Raw genomic sequence first — 16,629 nt, forward strand, 5'->3', positions numbered from 1 at the left:
CGATTTTTTAGTAATTTTAAAGAAATTAAAATATTTAATATTAGTATTATAACGGAGATGAAAAAAAATATAAATATTATAATAATTAAAAAAAAAATTATTTATATTAAGAATTTAATTAAATTTTTTAATTGGAAATTAAATGTAATTTTTATACTATATAAATAAAGTTTAATAACTTCATCAGTAAATTGAGATATAAAGAAATAATCAAACAACATCTACAAAGTGTCAATATCAAGCTGCTGCTTCGAATCCAAAATGATGGGTATTTCTAAAATGGAGGGATAATAAGCGAAATAAGGAGATTAGTAAAAAGGTTGTTCCAATAATAACATGAATTCCGTGGAATCCCGTGGCTATAAAAAATGATGACCCATAAATAGAATCTGAAATAGTAAATGGTGATTCTTTATATTCAATTAATTGGAGAGTGGAAAAGTATACCCCCAAACTAATAGTTATTATTAGACTTTTTTTTCTTTCTAGAAAATTTTTATTTAAAATAGAGTAATGAGTTCAAGTAATAGTTATACCAGAAGAAATTAGGATAATTGTATTAAGGAGGGGGATATCAAATGGATTAAATGGCTTAATTCCTAATGGTGGCCATAACTGTCCAATATCTATGGATGGGGCTAATGAGGAGTGAAAATAAGCTCAGAAAAATGAGATAAAAAAGAAAACTTCAGAGATGATAAATAAGATTATCCCCAAACGAAGTCCCTCATAAACTGAGTAAGTATGGGATCCCTGAAAGGTTGATTCACGAATTACATCCCGTCATCATTGATATAGACATAAGATAGTACATGGAAATGAAATCGTAACTGCATAATCTATTTTATGAAATCATATAATTATTGAGATTAAATTATTAAATAATCTTAGGGAGATAAGGATTGGTCAGGGACTAATAGAGACTATATGAAATATGTGATTTTGATTAGGAGTTTTTATCATATTTATAAAATTTATAGATATTAAATTTCCCTACAATATAGGGTAGTTAAGATTGAGAAAACATAGGCTTGAATAAGTCTCACAGAAATTTCTAAAATAAAAAGTATAATTTGTGATAATAATATAATAATTATAATAATTAAATTATTAATTAAAAGTCCAGAGGAACCTAATAGGGTTAAAAGTAAGTGCCCGGCGATTATATTAGCTGTCAAACGAATAGCTAATGTTAAAGGGCGGATAATCAGTCTGATGGATTCGATTAAGACTATAAAAGGTATTAAGATAAATGGGGTTCCCTGAGGGGTTAGATGAGAAAAAAAATCACTAAGAAAAAAGTAAATATTAAATAATATTATTGAGATTCATAGGGATAATGATAAGGATAGGGAAAATCTTAAGTGTCTAGAAGCTGTAAAAATGTATGGGAATAAACCTAAGATATTATTGATAAAAATGAAAAAAAATAGTCTAATAAAAATAATTAGGTTTATTATAGAGTATTTAGTGATAATTTTAAATTCTTTAATTAAGAATTTAAAAATAATATTTCATATTATAATAAATCGTGAGGGGATTAATCAAAATTGAAATGGAAAAATAAGAATAATTAACCCTATCCTTAATCAATTTAATGAGAATTTTATTCTAGTAGAGGGGTCAAAAATTGAAAATAGGTTTATTATCATACTCAGTTTCATTTATGAAATTTTATATTGAGTTTTTTATAAGTTAGATTGGGTAGGTAAAAGAAATAAGTTAAAGCACATAGAAAGATTAGTAATAAGAAAGATAGAGTAAAAGTAAGCATTCATAATATAGGTATTATATGAGGAATAAAAGAATATTTAAATTAAATAAAATATTATTAAATTGACAATTTAGAGTTTTTTTTAAACTAATTCTTTTCATTAAAAATAGTATAAATCTATTATATTTGATTTAAAAGATCAAAACTTAAAATCAGTCATTTAATGTAAAATATATTAATTATTATTTGTTATTATTATTATTACTAATTAATTAGTTATATTAAATAATCAATTTTTAAAGTTATAAAAATTAGTTGATTCTAGGCAAATAGGCATAAATGAATGATTTATTCCACAAATTTCTGAGCATTGACCAAAAAATAAACCAGGGCGATTTATATATAATATAGATTGGTTTAAACGTCCTGGGGTTGAGTCTATTTTAATTCCTAAAGAAGGGACTGTTCATGAGTGGATTACATCAATTGATGATGTGAGAATTCGAATTGGAATATTAAATGGGAGAATACATCGGTTATCGGTATCTAGGAGTCGAAATTTATTTAATATAGGATCATTTGATGGGATTATGTAGGAGTCGAATTCAATATTAATAAAATCAGAATATTCATATCTTCAATATCATTGATGTCCTATACACTTGATTGTTAATTTATTTGTGTGATTTTCTTCTGTGATATATAAGATTTTTAATGAGGGGATTGCGATAAATATTAAAATAATTATGGGGGAGATGGTTCAGATTATTTCTATTAAATGACCTTGAAGCAGGAATCGATTAGTTATTTTATTAAAGAATAAGAAAATTATGGAAAATAAGATTATAAAAGTAATAAAAATTAAAATAATCATGGTAAAATCATGAAAAAAAATTATTAGTTCAGAGGATGGTGAGTTTGCATTTTGTAATGAAATTAATCAGGTGTTAATTTTTAATAAAAGATTTAAAAAACTTTATATATAGGGTTTAAGTCTATTGCACTTTTCTGCCATATTAAAAACTTATGATAAAATATTTAAATTGAGGGGATTTCATTATATCTGTGGTTTAGGGGAGGGTAGTAATTTAATCATTCTAAAGAAGAGTTTAAATAGAATATGTTAATAATTATACGTTTAGAAGATAGTGCCTCTCAGATTAAAAATAAGAGTATAATTAATCTAATAATTGAGATAAGAGATCCTATTGATGAAATAATATTTCATGAGAGGAAATTGTCTGGATAATCTGAATATCGTCGTGGTATACCACTCAGACCTAGGAAATGTTGGGGAAAAAATGTTAGATTAACACCAATAAATATTCTAATAAATTGAATATTTAGGAGGAAGTTATTGAGGGAGAATCCAGTAATAAGAGGAAATCAGTGGATAAATCTTGCAATAATAGCAAATACAGCACCTATTGACAGTACATAATGAAAATGAGCCACTACATAATAAGTATCGTGTAGAATAATATCAATAGAGGAGTTAGAAAGTACTACTCCTGTTAAACCTCCAATGGTAAATAAAAAAATAAAGCCCATAGCCCATCATAAAGATGAATTATAATTGATTTTTGATCCGTGGAGAGTTGTGATTCATCTAAATACTTTAATTCCAGTTGGAATAGCAATAATTATGGTTGCTGATGTGAAATAAGCTCGTGTGTCAATATCTAATCCAATAGTAAATATATGATGGGCTCAAACAATAAATCCTAGAAACCCAATAGTAATGATTGCATAAATTATTCCTAAAGCCCCAAAGGTTTCTTTTTTTCCCCTCTCATTTATAATAATATGGGAAATTAGGCCAAATCCTGGGAGAATTAAAATATATACTTCGGGGTGCCCAAAGAATCAAAATAAATGTTGGTATAAAATAGGGTCTCCCCCACCAGAGGGATCGAAGAAGGAAGTGTTAAGATTTCGATCTGTTAGTAATATTGTAATAGCTCCTGCTAGGACGGGGAGAGAAAGGAGGAGAAGAATTGCTGTAATAAGAATAGATCAAACTAAGAGGGGAATTTTATCTAATGAGATATTAGTGTTATGTATGTTTAAAATTGTTGAAATGAAATTAATTGCCCCAAGAATTGAAGACATACCAGCAATATGAAGGGAGAAGATAGTTAAATCAATAGATGGGCCCCTATGAAAGGTATTAGACGCTAAGGGGGGATAAATAGTTCAACCTGTTCCAGATCCCTCATTAATAAAATTTCTTAAAATTAGAAGGGAGATTGAGGGGGGAAGTAATCAAAATCTTATATTATTTATACGGGGGTAGGCTATATCAGGAGATCCTAATATTAAGGGGATTAAAAAGTTACCAAATCCCCCGATTATAAAGGGTATAACTATAAAAAAGATTATAATAAAAGCATGTCTTGTAACAATAGTATTAAAAGTTTGATCATTTATAATTAGTGAGTTGGGGGATCCCAGCTCTAAGCGAATAATTATTCTTATGGAGGATCCAATTATTCCAGATCAAATTGCAAAGATAAAATATAGAATCCCAATATCTTTATGATTTGTTGAGTATAATCATTTATTCATATTATATATATATATATATATATATATATATATATATATATATATATATATATATATATATATATATATATATATAGTTTATAAGTATTATGTCTGATTTAAAAGTAATAAATTGTAAATTTATAAATGAAAGGTAAATTTTCTAATACTATATATAAATTGTTTTATAGTTTAGGTTTATAAAATATTAAATTGCAAATTTAAAGAAATCTAATAGTAAGAATTAAGACATTAATAAATAAGATTTATAATAGATGAAATTATATATTAAACTTTGAAGGTTTAAAGTTTGGAATAACTTAAAATCTTTAATTAAATTAAAATTATAATTAAAGATAGGAAAAACCTTGAAAATAAGATGAGGTAGGTTTTTTTAAATGGGTGATTAATTATAAAAAATAATTTAGATTTTATGGAGTAAAAAAATATTAAGAGCGTTATTATATTAATATAAATATAAATTAAGATAAATGAGTTAAATAATATGATGATGAAGATTAAGTATATATTGGAGTTTATTAAAAAAGTATAAATTCTGAATCACTTTATAAAGAAGAAAGATAGGGGTGGTAGCCCCGCTATATTAAAAAATATAAATACATAAATTAGTTGGATATTTAGGGGTTTAATATTATAAAAAAAATTATAAGATATATTTAAAAATTGAAATATTATATTAATTATTAAGAGAATAATAGAGTAAATAATAAAATATATAAATCAAAGTATATTTTTAAATATAATTAATAAAATTATTCATCTTGTTTGATTAATTGATGAGTAAGTTAGGATAATTTTAAAGTTTAAATTTATTATTATTTTAAATACGGAGATAAAAGAAGAGCTTAGGATTATTAAATAAAATATTAGAGGTTTGATTTCTATAAGTGATATTATGTATAATGGGGTGATTTTTTGAATTGATAGAAAAAAAAATAAAATTTCTCAACTTAAAAATAAAGAAATTGACGGTATTCAAAGATGAAAGGGAGGGATTCCTAACTTTAAACTTAATGATAGAATAAATATTATTTTAGAGGAATTAAATTGAAAGAAGAGAAAGGATCTAAAAAGTAGGGAAAAGATTATGAATAAGGATGCTATAGTTTGGATGATGAAATAAAAAAAGATAATTTTTTTATTTGAAGTTTTTAAGCACATAAGACAGATAAATATAAAGTTGTTGATTTCTATAAAAAATCAAATGATAAAAAGATCATTTAAAAAAATAGATGAGATTGAAAATAGCAATAAATTAAGAATAATAAAAAATTTAATAAATATATTAAAAAAAATAAAAAGATTTTTTAATTAATAATAATTATAAAAATTAAAAAGAATATTAAAAAATATTTAATTAATTAAATTAATTTTAAGGAATATATTTTAATGTAAGATTAATGCATATAAATTTTTGAATTTTAAGGAAATAGTTTGATCTATTAAATATAGAATTGATAAATAGATTAAATTATAGAATTTAATAATTTATTGAGTAGTAGTAAGATAAATAAGAGATAAGAATATCTATTTTTAGGGTATGAACCTAAAAGCTTTGTGTATTAGCTTACTTATTTGATATATATATAATGAAAACATTAAAAATTAAAAATGTATGATTTATTCTATCAAAATAATCCTTTTTTCAGGCATATCATTGATTAATAAAATAATTAAAATAATAATTTTATTGAATTAAATGAAAAATAAATTTTAGTAAAATTTACACATAGTATAAAACAAGAAAGGAAGAGGGAGGGGGTAAGAGGAAGGGGGATATATAATTATATATTTGAAAAAAACATATTGTTAAATAAATTGTTTTATGTAAGTAATAAATAATTTATTTTAATTTTTAGATAAGTAAATAAAAAATAAATAAAAATTAAAATAGTGAAATTATAAAAATGTAATGTATAAGTAGGAAACTTTTTTGGTTAAAAATGAAAATTGTTTAAATTTTATATTAATAATTAATAATTAATCATTATTTTAATTCTTTAATGTATAATTAATCATATAATTATTATTAATTATTTATTAATAATTAAATACTTATTAATTATTATATATATATTATATATTATTTAATATTAATTAATTATTAAAAATAAAATTAATTATTAATTATATAAAAAAAATAGAGAAATTATGTATTTATAATTACATAAATTAAATTAAAAATAAATTAATTATTAATAATTAATTAATTATTATTAATTATTATTAAATAAATATTTTAATATTAATATATTTATTTAATAATAATTTTAATAATAACTTATATTAATATATTAATGTAATTAATATTAATATATATATTAAAAATTATAATTAATTAAATATTAATATAAAAAAATTAAAATTATGTAAAAGAACTCTAATTATATGAAGAATATAAAATAAGGCATTGGGGTTTTAGAGAGTAGCGGGGGGTTAATTGAGCGGGAGATTGAGTGAAAAGATTTGGAATATTGAAGAATAGGATATGTAAAAAAAAAATACATAAAAAATTAAAATTATGTAAAAGAACTCTAATTATATGAAGAATATAAAATAAGGCATTAGGGTTTTAGAGAGGGGGGTCATAATTATAATAGCTATTTATGTATATTTAAAAAATTAATATTTTGAGGGTGAAAGGGGGAGAAATATTAATATTTTAAATAATAATTAATAGTAGGGGGGAAGAGAGTAGAAGAGTTATAAGGATAAGTGAGTAAAGTTTTAATGAAATTTATTCAAATATAAGTATTTAGACAAAAAAACTTAATGAATAATAAAAAATAATAATAAAGATAAATAGTTAATTTTTTTATGCAAATTTATTTGAATAATTTAAATATAAATAATTTTTTAAAATAATTTAATTGATTAAATTTAAATAATTTAGTATAATAATATTAATTAATATTTAAAATAATTATGTATTAATGTAAATTAGTAATAGAAAATTATTAGGATTATTAATAAAAATTAGTGCCAGCAATTGCGGTTAAACTAAAAATAGTAAATAATTTTTTTAATTAGTAAGATAAGTATTATTTATTAAAAATTAATTTTAAAATTAATTACTTATGGTGAAATATAGGTATAAATTTAAAAATTAATAAAAAAAATGTTAATTTTAAAAAATTTAATTATAAATTAGGATTAGATACCCTATTATTTTTATTAAGTTAAATTTAATTAATTATTAAATGTGAAACATTAAAGATAAAAAATTTGGCGGTATTTAATATTTAGAGGAACTTGTTTGTTAAATTGATAGTCCACGAATAGAAAAACTTAATTTTATAATTTTATGTATTGTTGTTGAAAAATTATATTAGTAGATGAATAATTAAAAAATTTAATTAAATTATAAATCAAATCAAAATGTAGAATAATTAAGAATTTAAATGAGTTACAATTAATTAAATAATTAGTTTTTATAATTTAATTTATAAATAAAAGTGGATTTAAAAGTAAATTTATATAAATTTATAAATTGAATAAATAATTTAAGTATGTACAAATTGCCCGTCATTTTCAATATATGAGAAAAGTCGTAACATAGTAAATGTACTGGAAAGTGTATTTAGAGGAATTTAAAATTTTAGTTTAATAAAAATAATTCATTTACATAGAATAGATTAATTTAATTTAATATTAAAATTTTAATTATTAAAAAATTAATTATTAAATTATAGGTAAAATTATATTGAGTAATTAAGGATGATTTTTAAAATTAATTAAAATTATAAAAAAAATAAGTAGTTAGAGTAATTAAATTAAAATAATTATTAATATTATAAAAAAAGTAATGTAAATGAATAATATAAATAAAAATTATTATTATTATATAGATTAATATAAGTAAATTTAAATTATTGTATCTTTGGTATCAGAGTTAATTAAATAAAAATTTAAGATTTTAAAATATCTCGAAAAAAAAAGAGTTAAATAATTATGAGAGTTAATGTTGTAAAATTATTTTAAATGATTATTTAGAGAAGATATTTTAGTCAAGTTTTTTGATATCTAGTTTTTTTTGATTAAATTTAATTTTAATATATAAATAGATAATAAAAATTAATTATAATATCATATATATATATATATATATATATATATAATTAATTAAAAATTATTGATAAATAAAAAGTTTAATTTTATACAATAATAATGATATATATTAAAAATTTACGGGATAAACTGTAAATTTATATTAAAATTAACTTTATAGGATGATTTTAAAAATATTCATAAAATTTGAATTTTTTATAAATAATTTAATAATTTATAAATTTTTAATTAAAAATTTATAATTTAATTTAATTAAATAAAAAAATATTTAAAATAATAAAATTTTTAAAGTAAAAATGATTAAATTAGTATTAAAAATTAATATGAATATATTAGTAATTTAAAAATTTATTAAAGGAACTAGGCAAATAAGATTAAGTATTAAAAGATTTAATTTTAAGTTCACCTGTTTAATAAAAACATGGTTTTATGTTTATAATATAAGATTAATTCTGCTCCATGATGATAAATTAAATAGCCGCAGTATATTGACTGTGCAAAGGTAGCATAATCAGTTGTTTCTTAATTAGGAACTGGTATAAAGGAATAAATGAAATTCAAACTGTCTTTAATATAAATTTAAAAATTTAAATTTTTAGTAAGAATGCTAAAATGTGATTATGGGACGAGAAGACCCTATAGAATTTTATATAAAATTTTAAATAATATGTTTTATTATTAAGTTTATATTTTATATTTAGTTGGGAGGATTATTAAATTTAATTAACTTTAAGATGAAAAAATAACATTAATTTATGGTTTATTTTAAGATGAATAAAATTTTTTAAAATTTTTTAGTAAAATTAATTACCTTAGGGATAACAGCGTAATATTTTTAAAAAGATCTTATTGATAAAAATGATTGCGACCTCGATGTTGAATTAAAATAAAAATTAAATGGAGAAGTTTAATATTTTAGTCTGTTCGACTATTAAAATTTTACATGATTTGAGTTTAGATCGGCGTGAGCCAGATCGGATTCTATCTATAATTATATAGAAATAATTTTGTACGAAAGGACTAATTATTTAAAAATTTTTTTTTAGTAGTGATTAATAATAAAAATAATATTAAATTACTTTGGCAGATTAGTGTGTTAAATTTAGAATTTAATTATATATATTATATAAAAGTTAAATAAATATATAAGTAATAATTAATTATTATATATTGATATATGTTAAGTTAAATTTTTTAAGATTAATTTTGTTAGTTTTGACTGTTATAGTAGGGGTGGCTTTCTTGACTTTATTAGAGCGAAAAATTTTGGGTTATATTCAAAATCGTAAAGGTCCAAATAAGGTTGGCTTTTTAGGGATTATACAACCATTTAGAGATGCAATTAAGTTGTTAAGTAAGGAGGTATTTTTTATTTTTAAGTCAAATTATAATTTATATTATTTTTCTCCCATAATTATATTTGTAATAATAATAATAATGTGAATTTTATATCCTTATTTTACTAATATTTATTTTATAAATTATTCTCTTTTATTGATGATTATTTTTATGTCAGTGAGAAGATATGTTGTTGTGTGTTTAGGTTGATCTGCAAATTCTATATATTCAATAATAGGTTCAATTCGATCAGTTTCTCAAATACTATCATATGAGGTTAGGTTTATTTTAATTATTTTAATTTTAATGATTATAAGGGAGAGTTATTCATTTATAGATTTTATATATTTTCAATATTATATGTGATATGTTATTTATTTATATCCTTTATTTTTAATTTTTTATATTAGGGTTTTAGCAGAATTGAATCGAAGTCCTATAGATTTTATTGAAGGGGAATCTGAGTTAGTATCTGGTTTTAATGTTGAATATTTTAGGGGGGGGTTTACTTTGATTTTTTTAAGGGAGTATGGTATGATTATGTATTTTAGTATAATAATAATATTTATTTTTATAAATATAATAGAATTATCATATATTTATTCAGTTATTATAATTAATTTAATGTGTTTTACAATTATTATAATGCGTGGATTATTACCTCGAATACGTTATGATGAATTAATGTATTTATGTTGAAAGATTATTTTACCTGTGGTTTTGTTATATATGTGTTTAATTTTGGGATTTAAGTTTATGTTGGTGATTATGGTTTAATTTATTAATAGGAATTAATATTAATTTATATCTATATTAAAGTTAATAGAAAATTTAAATTTCTTTATTATATTTTCAAAATATAAGCTTTAATCAAGTTCATTAACTAATTTTAATAAAATAGAATTAAATCTCAAATTTTTAATATTATAATATTAAGTAAAAAATAAATAAAATATATTATAGATAATAGTTGTCTAATAATAATAAACGGGTATTCGATGATTTGGGCTCCCGCTCAAGTTAATAAAATAAAGTTATTTATATATATTCAATATATGAGTTGATTTATAGGGTATGAATTTAATGAATTTAATTTAGAGTTAATTAGGGGGATAAAATATAAAATAATAATCGATGAGAGAAGAGCAATAACTCCCCCTAATTTATTAGGGATTGATCGTAAAATGGCATAGGCAAATAAAAAATACCACTCAGGTTGGATATGGATTGGGGTGATTATTGGGTTGGCAGCGTTGAAGTTATCTGGGTCCCCAAATATGTACGGGTATTCTAAGTTAATGATTATAAATAATAATAATATAATTATAAAGCCAAAATTATCTTTAAAAGTAAAGTAGGGGTGAAAATAAACTTTAAATAAGTTACTATTTAATCCTAATGGATTTGAGGAGCCAGTTTGATGAAGAAAGTATAAATGTACAATAACTAAAAATAGGATTAAAAAAGGTAGGATGAAATGTAAAGAATAAAAACGATTCAAAGTGGCATTATTAATGGAGAATCCCCCCCAGATTCATTGAACAATAATATTTCCTATATAAGGAATTGTAGATACTAGATTAGTGATTACTGTTGCTCCTCAAAATGATATTTGACCCCAAGGTAGCACATATCCGAGAAAGGCTGTAGCTATAGATAAAATATAAATAGAAATTCCAACCATTCATGTATTAATTAATTTAAATGAGTAATAATATATTCCCCGTCTAATGTGGATATATATACAAATAAAAAATATAGAGGCCCCATTAATATGAATGTTATGTATCAGTCATCCTATGTTAATATTTTGAATGATATGGATGATTCTATTAAATGCATAGTTAGTATTAGGGCAGTAGTGCATTGATAGTATAAATCCTCTGATAATTTGAATACCCAAAAATAATCCCAATAATGATCCAAAATTTCATCAGTATGAGATATTGATTGGGGAGGGTAGTTTGATTAAAGATTTGTTAAAAAATGATATAATATTTTTATTCATAAAATTAATTAATTTTTCGGAGTGAAATAGATTTTATCGAACAGATTTTAATAATGCAAAAAAGGGAGAAAAGTAAATAAAATATTGATAGGATTGTAAGATTATTTATTGGGTATTCATAGAGATTTAAAATATTATTAAAATTTAATTTATTAATATTTATGATAGGTGAATTTTCATGAAATTTATATTTATAAATAAATAGATTTAAAGGCTTAAATTTTATCAGATAGTAAGAAAAGGTTATATTGATTAAAAATAGTATGATTAAATAAAAGTTAATTTTAATTTTAAATTGTTCATTTGAGATTAATCTGGAGAAATAAAGAAAAATAATTAATAGACCTCTAATTATTATTAAAAATAAAAAAATTGATAGGATATAGTTTAACTTTCATATAGATATGTTTAAACAAATCAAAGATCTATAAATTAATAGTATAATTATAATTATAATGGGATAAATCTGTCTTCTAACAGAGCGCGTGAACTCTCAACTTGGAGGAATTGCTAATGTTGAGTGAAATTTTTAATTTATTATTTCCTGTCGGCGCAACTGCGCAATAATTTCTGCGATTGTTTCAACTTCGATTAATCGTCGCGGCGTCTCTCGAGGGAATGAAAGAAAATTAATCGACGATATGAGATTAAGGGAGGCGAGAAACGATTCCAGACAATTCAATAGGAATACAGATAATGTCGCGCAAGCAAAATATATCAGAGGGGAAAGCAATTCGAGACTCGTGACAAAAACTGCCATTAACATCCGCCACGAGGGAGAAATGCTGTTTTGCAGCCGCGTATCGTCACTCTCTCGCATGCAGACGCTACCATTAAATGGTCATAAATCAAAGAACCTTAAGTCACCTTATTGCATCGCGCTTCGAATCGGGGACAATTCTTCATATCACTCTTTTTCTCAAAGGTGGCATTGCTTTAGATTATTATCGAAAACGCGACTCGTGTGTGTGACCGGTAATCGTTCTTATATCGCTTCCTCCCATAAAGTTCCTGAAAGACTGTAAGCACATCGGCGCAAACTGTTGTATCCAGAACGACGCACTTCCAATAAAAAAGTCATTATTACGATGCTACTGGGACGCGATATTGCAATTCGCCAGGTTAACTTTACCCCAAGGACAACTGTAATGTACCTTTAAAAATACGATGCGCGTCTAAGATAGTAGACGGAAGAAAGCTGAATCTTCATTTCGTAATATTTTACGATTATACTCGCGTTATAATGCTGGTAGAAATTTGTATAATTAATTCTAATCATGAGAAATGTATATTTTTTTATCGACCTATTTTATAATTTTAGAGTTTTATCAAATGTAACATTGGTAAATGTTTGCATTAACTTATACAGCATCGATCACTCTCTTTTTGACGTACATATATTGTAGAGGATACATCTCTAAGTAATACACATTTTGAATTTTGTGGTGCTTTCTTTTGGTTCCTGAGATACGCAATTTTGAAGTATTGTAAAAATTGCAATTTTAGAAAAGAAGATTTAGTCCCAATGATTTTAACTTTAACATGTTTTCAAAATCATAATTTTCAGTATCTTTTGAAAGATTTTCATCATTATTAAGCACTTATAATTAAACTTATAATTATTATTAACTTTACGTTTACCTAGAGATTTAAATATGCAAGTATATCGAATTCATTTATTTCAAATTTTCTTTTATACAGAAAGTTTCAAATCATGTAATTTATAGTTTTACTTTATTATAAAATAAAGGCATAAGGAAGGAGTACCGCCTCTCTCTCTGCACTTTTCCAAAAAAAAACCAATCTAATCCAAAAATTTAAATTCAATTTAAATTCAATTTAAAATCAGAAATAGATTTGGGTTAAGTTAGGTTGGATGTCAATATATGTCAAAAGAGAGAAAAATAATCCATGCCGTTCGTATAAACATTTACCGCAATATTTTTAAAATTATAATATAGCACACGTCATATAATCATTGTAAAACTAAAGATAGTAAACTGAAATGTCTAAAAGACGTGGAGAGCAACTCTTAATAAACACTATTCAAGTTTTATACATTTACAAAGTCTGTCGCATGAATTAAATGTGTCGTGCCATAAAACTTGGAGTTTTATCAATTTTACATATTTTTCTTCTTTGTTGACATGACGGATACATAATCGCAATGTTATATTCAAATTCGACTAGGAAGCACGTTTAACGACGTCTATATAAGGACTATCAAGCGGTCGAGTGCACTACTGAGATTACAAGTGTACATTGCCGTATTCGTATGCCATGAGCAATATAGAAACGGAGTCCCTGTCCGGAGTAGCCCACGTACCTGCTGGTGCCGTAATCTGACGAGGCACCGACCGTGAAGTGAGAGAAACGTTGGTCCATTTCGAACGTACATTGCGTCTCAGAGTCGTAATTTGCAAGTCCGGGCGCGGTTCTAACTGGGCCAAAACTCTATCCCGCCAAGTTTAAGCGAGCTTGCGCTTTAAAGCTTATGTTTGTTTAAGGAGTTGGCGTGTTGCCGTCGTAGAGCACGCAGCTACGTACCCAACGTCTCCATGGCGGTGGTGTAAGTTAACGCTCAAGATCAACACGCGCCAAAAATAGAGTCCTTAATTACAAATCAAACTTCAATTTCTCGCGCAAACGACGAATTATTATTTCCCCCTATATTTTAAAGTTTTTCTTGGACGATCTAAATATTTGTATCTGTCCCATGAAATGACCTAAATCTTTCATATATAATATTTTTATTTAAACTACTTAAATTCAATAAATTAACGTAATATGACTAAATTAAAAATTAATAAAATTAATGGAATAAAATGTAAAATTAAAATCAAATAATCTTTTAAATAAATTATATATAATTTTTTCCTTTCTACATACATCCTTTCATGTTGAATATAAATATAATGAATAAACTCTCCTAAAAAAAACAAATTATCATTATATAAATTATTAATGTAATTTCTCACCTCTTGCAATGAATTTTGCAAATGATCAATATAATTTATTATTATTATAATAAATATATATGAAGGTAAAAATAATCCAACGCTATTTCTAGTATAAGTTTCATTAACTGTTCGTTTCTATATAAATTTAAACAATAATAGCTATATAAGTATACAGAATTATCGAGTTTTCTCGCGATAATGTCTGAGTGAAATAAAATTGAATCCAACGGTAAATTGGAAACTATAATGTAACGTGAGGTATAACAATCGGCGAAAATCAGCACGAGAATAACTCTTACGAAAATCGACGATGTGTGTTTATTCAACTGCGGTATATCCGCGGATTACGAGTGTATTCGCGGACTTGAATGCAGGAGTACAGTTATGTCATGCCAGTATTTCGCGTCAGGAAGTCATCCCAAAGCTGGGGAAGAAGAGAAGAGGAAAGAAGAACATGTCTTATTTCTCGTTTGGCCTCGCTCCCGACTCGCTCCCGTCCAGCTACGTCACGATGGGGTTTCTAGTCGAGATTTCCACGCGAAAATAATATATCACGTGTACGAAGGAATATATCGAGTACGCATGCACCAAGGACGTCAAAACTATATGTCGCGATATAATATTCGATCCACAGCCAACAGCATCAAGCAAAACAATTTTTATTTTATTTTCATAATTGCACTAAAAATGTAGATTCTTATTATGGTTCAATAATGTAAGAATTACTTTATTTTAATCTATTTCAATTCAATAAAAAATATAAAATATTTAACATAAAATAATATATATTTAACATACTATATAATATTAATTATATATTAATTATTAATCAAATATTAATCGCATATATTTTTTAATCTTTTTAAATTTCGCGAGATTTCTAATAGATGTTTGTAATACTAATGTAATTCTAAAATAACTAAATGAGTGTGGGGTTGTGTATATATGACACAAAACTCCGAAAGATATCTATAAAGTACAATCTATAAAATTCTTATTTTCTTATATTTTATAAACTTTTATATTGCTTAGAAAGTAATTTAAATGTTTGGTTTTGAGAAACTTAGCATATCTATAAGACTATATCTATAAGAAACTCGCACTTCTTGAGACAATCGTAAACAATATAAAAATCATATTGTCTGAAATATTTAGCGAGTTAAACTTTTTCCTTGCTTTACGTCACAAAACGATGTGTAGGGATCATTTTCTCTGAAATTTAGCCAACTGATATTCTTTTTTGTCTTCAACGCACGAAACGTCTACGGCTTCTTCGTCCGATGCTCGTGTCAGAACTTACTGAGAAACCGCTAGGGAGAAGAAGGGAGGCAAAAGAACGCCGTGTTACTTCGGTCGGTCTGGCTTCCGACACGCTGATTCGACTCAGCGCAGCGTGGCACGTCACGATGGGATTTCTGGCCGAGATATTCTCATGGAAATAAAATAACACCACTTCTACCGTATATTCATAACTGTCGACAGCTCCCAACCTTGCGCGAACATTTGCGGCTCGAGTCGTGGAATTAAAATATCCCAAGAAATTTTTAATCTTTTATCTATACAAACATATATGTACATGTATGTGCGTGCGTGCTTGTGTGTGTATGTGCATCACAGATTAAGAAGTGTTTAATGATAAATTTATTTATTATACGTTAATTATTTTATGTTAATTTATTATAATGGAATAAGGTATCTCTAAACAATTTGTATTCGTTCATAGGTAATTTCAAAATGATAATTAAATCAGAGGAAATGAAAGGAGAAATTAGGGAAAATATTCTTAAAATACGTAGCTGCGTATCAGATAACTATGTGTTTGCTATTATATTGTATCATACTTCGATATTTAATGCATGCACATGTGCAGAAGTTACGGTCTAAGAAAATCCCCGAAGCGATATTTCGCAAGGGAAAACCCCACGCGACCCTTCAAGATAGATCGAACAATACCTCGCGGTCGAATAAGCGCG

At 24.3% G+C, this 16,629-nt stretch overlaps 3 protein-coding genes and 2 pseudogenes across 3 annotated transcripts; 1 reads left to right on the forward strand and 4 right to left on the reverse strand.

Moving 5' to 3' along the window:
* Positions 1 to 165: 165 nt before the first annotated feature.
* Positions 166 to 963, reverse strand: LOC145967662 (cytochrome c oxidase subunit 3 pseudogene; annotated as a pseudogene).
* Positions 166 to 1,664, reverse strand: LOC145967656 (ATP synthase subunit a-like). The gene is given in 1 exon segment (XM_083092669.1): positions 166 to 1,664. A coding segment is annotated over 1 exon segment (681 nt). The 3' UTR covers positions 166 to 983.
* LOC145967663 (cytochrome c oxidase subunit 1-like) lies at positions 166 to 4,252 on the reverse strand (the record flags this gene model as incomplete). The annotated part of the gene is given in 1 exon segment (XM_083092673.1): positions 166 to 4,252. A coding segment is annotated over 1 exon segment (672 nt), but the record flags the coding sequence as incomplete, so codon positions are not given.
* A 4,995-nt stretch (positions 4,253 to 9,247) lies between these two features.
* Positions 9,248 to 11,141, forward strand: LOC145967664 (NADH-ubiquinone oxidoreductase chain 1 pseudogene; annotated as a pseudogene).
* On the reverse strand, positions 10,573 to 12,061 carry LOC145967654 (cytochrome b-like). The gene is given in 1 exon segment (XM_083092666.1): positions 10,573 to 12,061. A coding segment is annotated over 1 exon segment (774 nt). The 5' UTR covers positions 11,373 to 12,061; the 3' UTR covers positions 10,573 to 10,598.
* Between the last annotated feature and the right edge of the window lie 4,568 nt (positions 12,062 to 16,629).

Source organism: Camponotus vicinus, unplaced genomic scaffold, assembly GCF_025532165.1.
Source record: "Camponotus vicinus isolate PSW18456_S1 unplaced genomic scaffold, iyCamVici1.0 SCAF_20, whole genome shotgun sequence".
NCBI classification, from domain to species: domain Eukaryota; kingdom Metazoa; phylum Arthropoda; class Insecta; order Hymenoptera; family Formicidae; genus Camponotus; species Camponotus vicinus.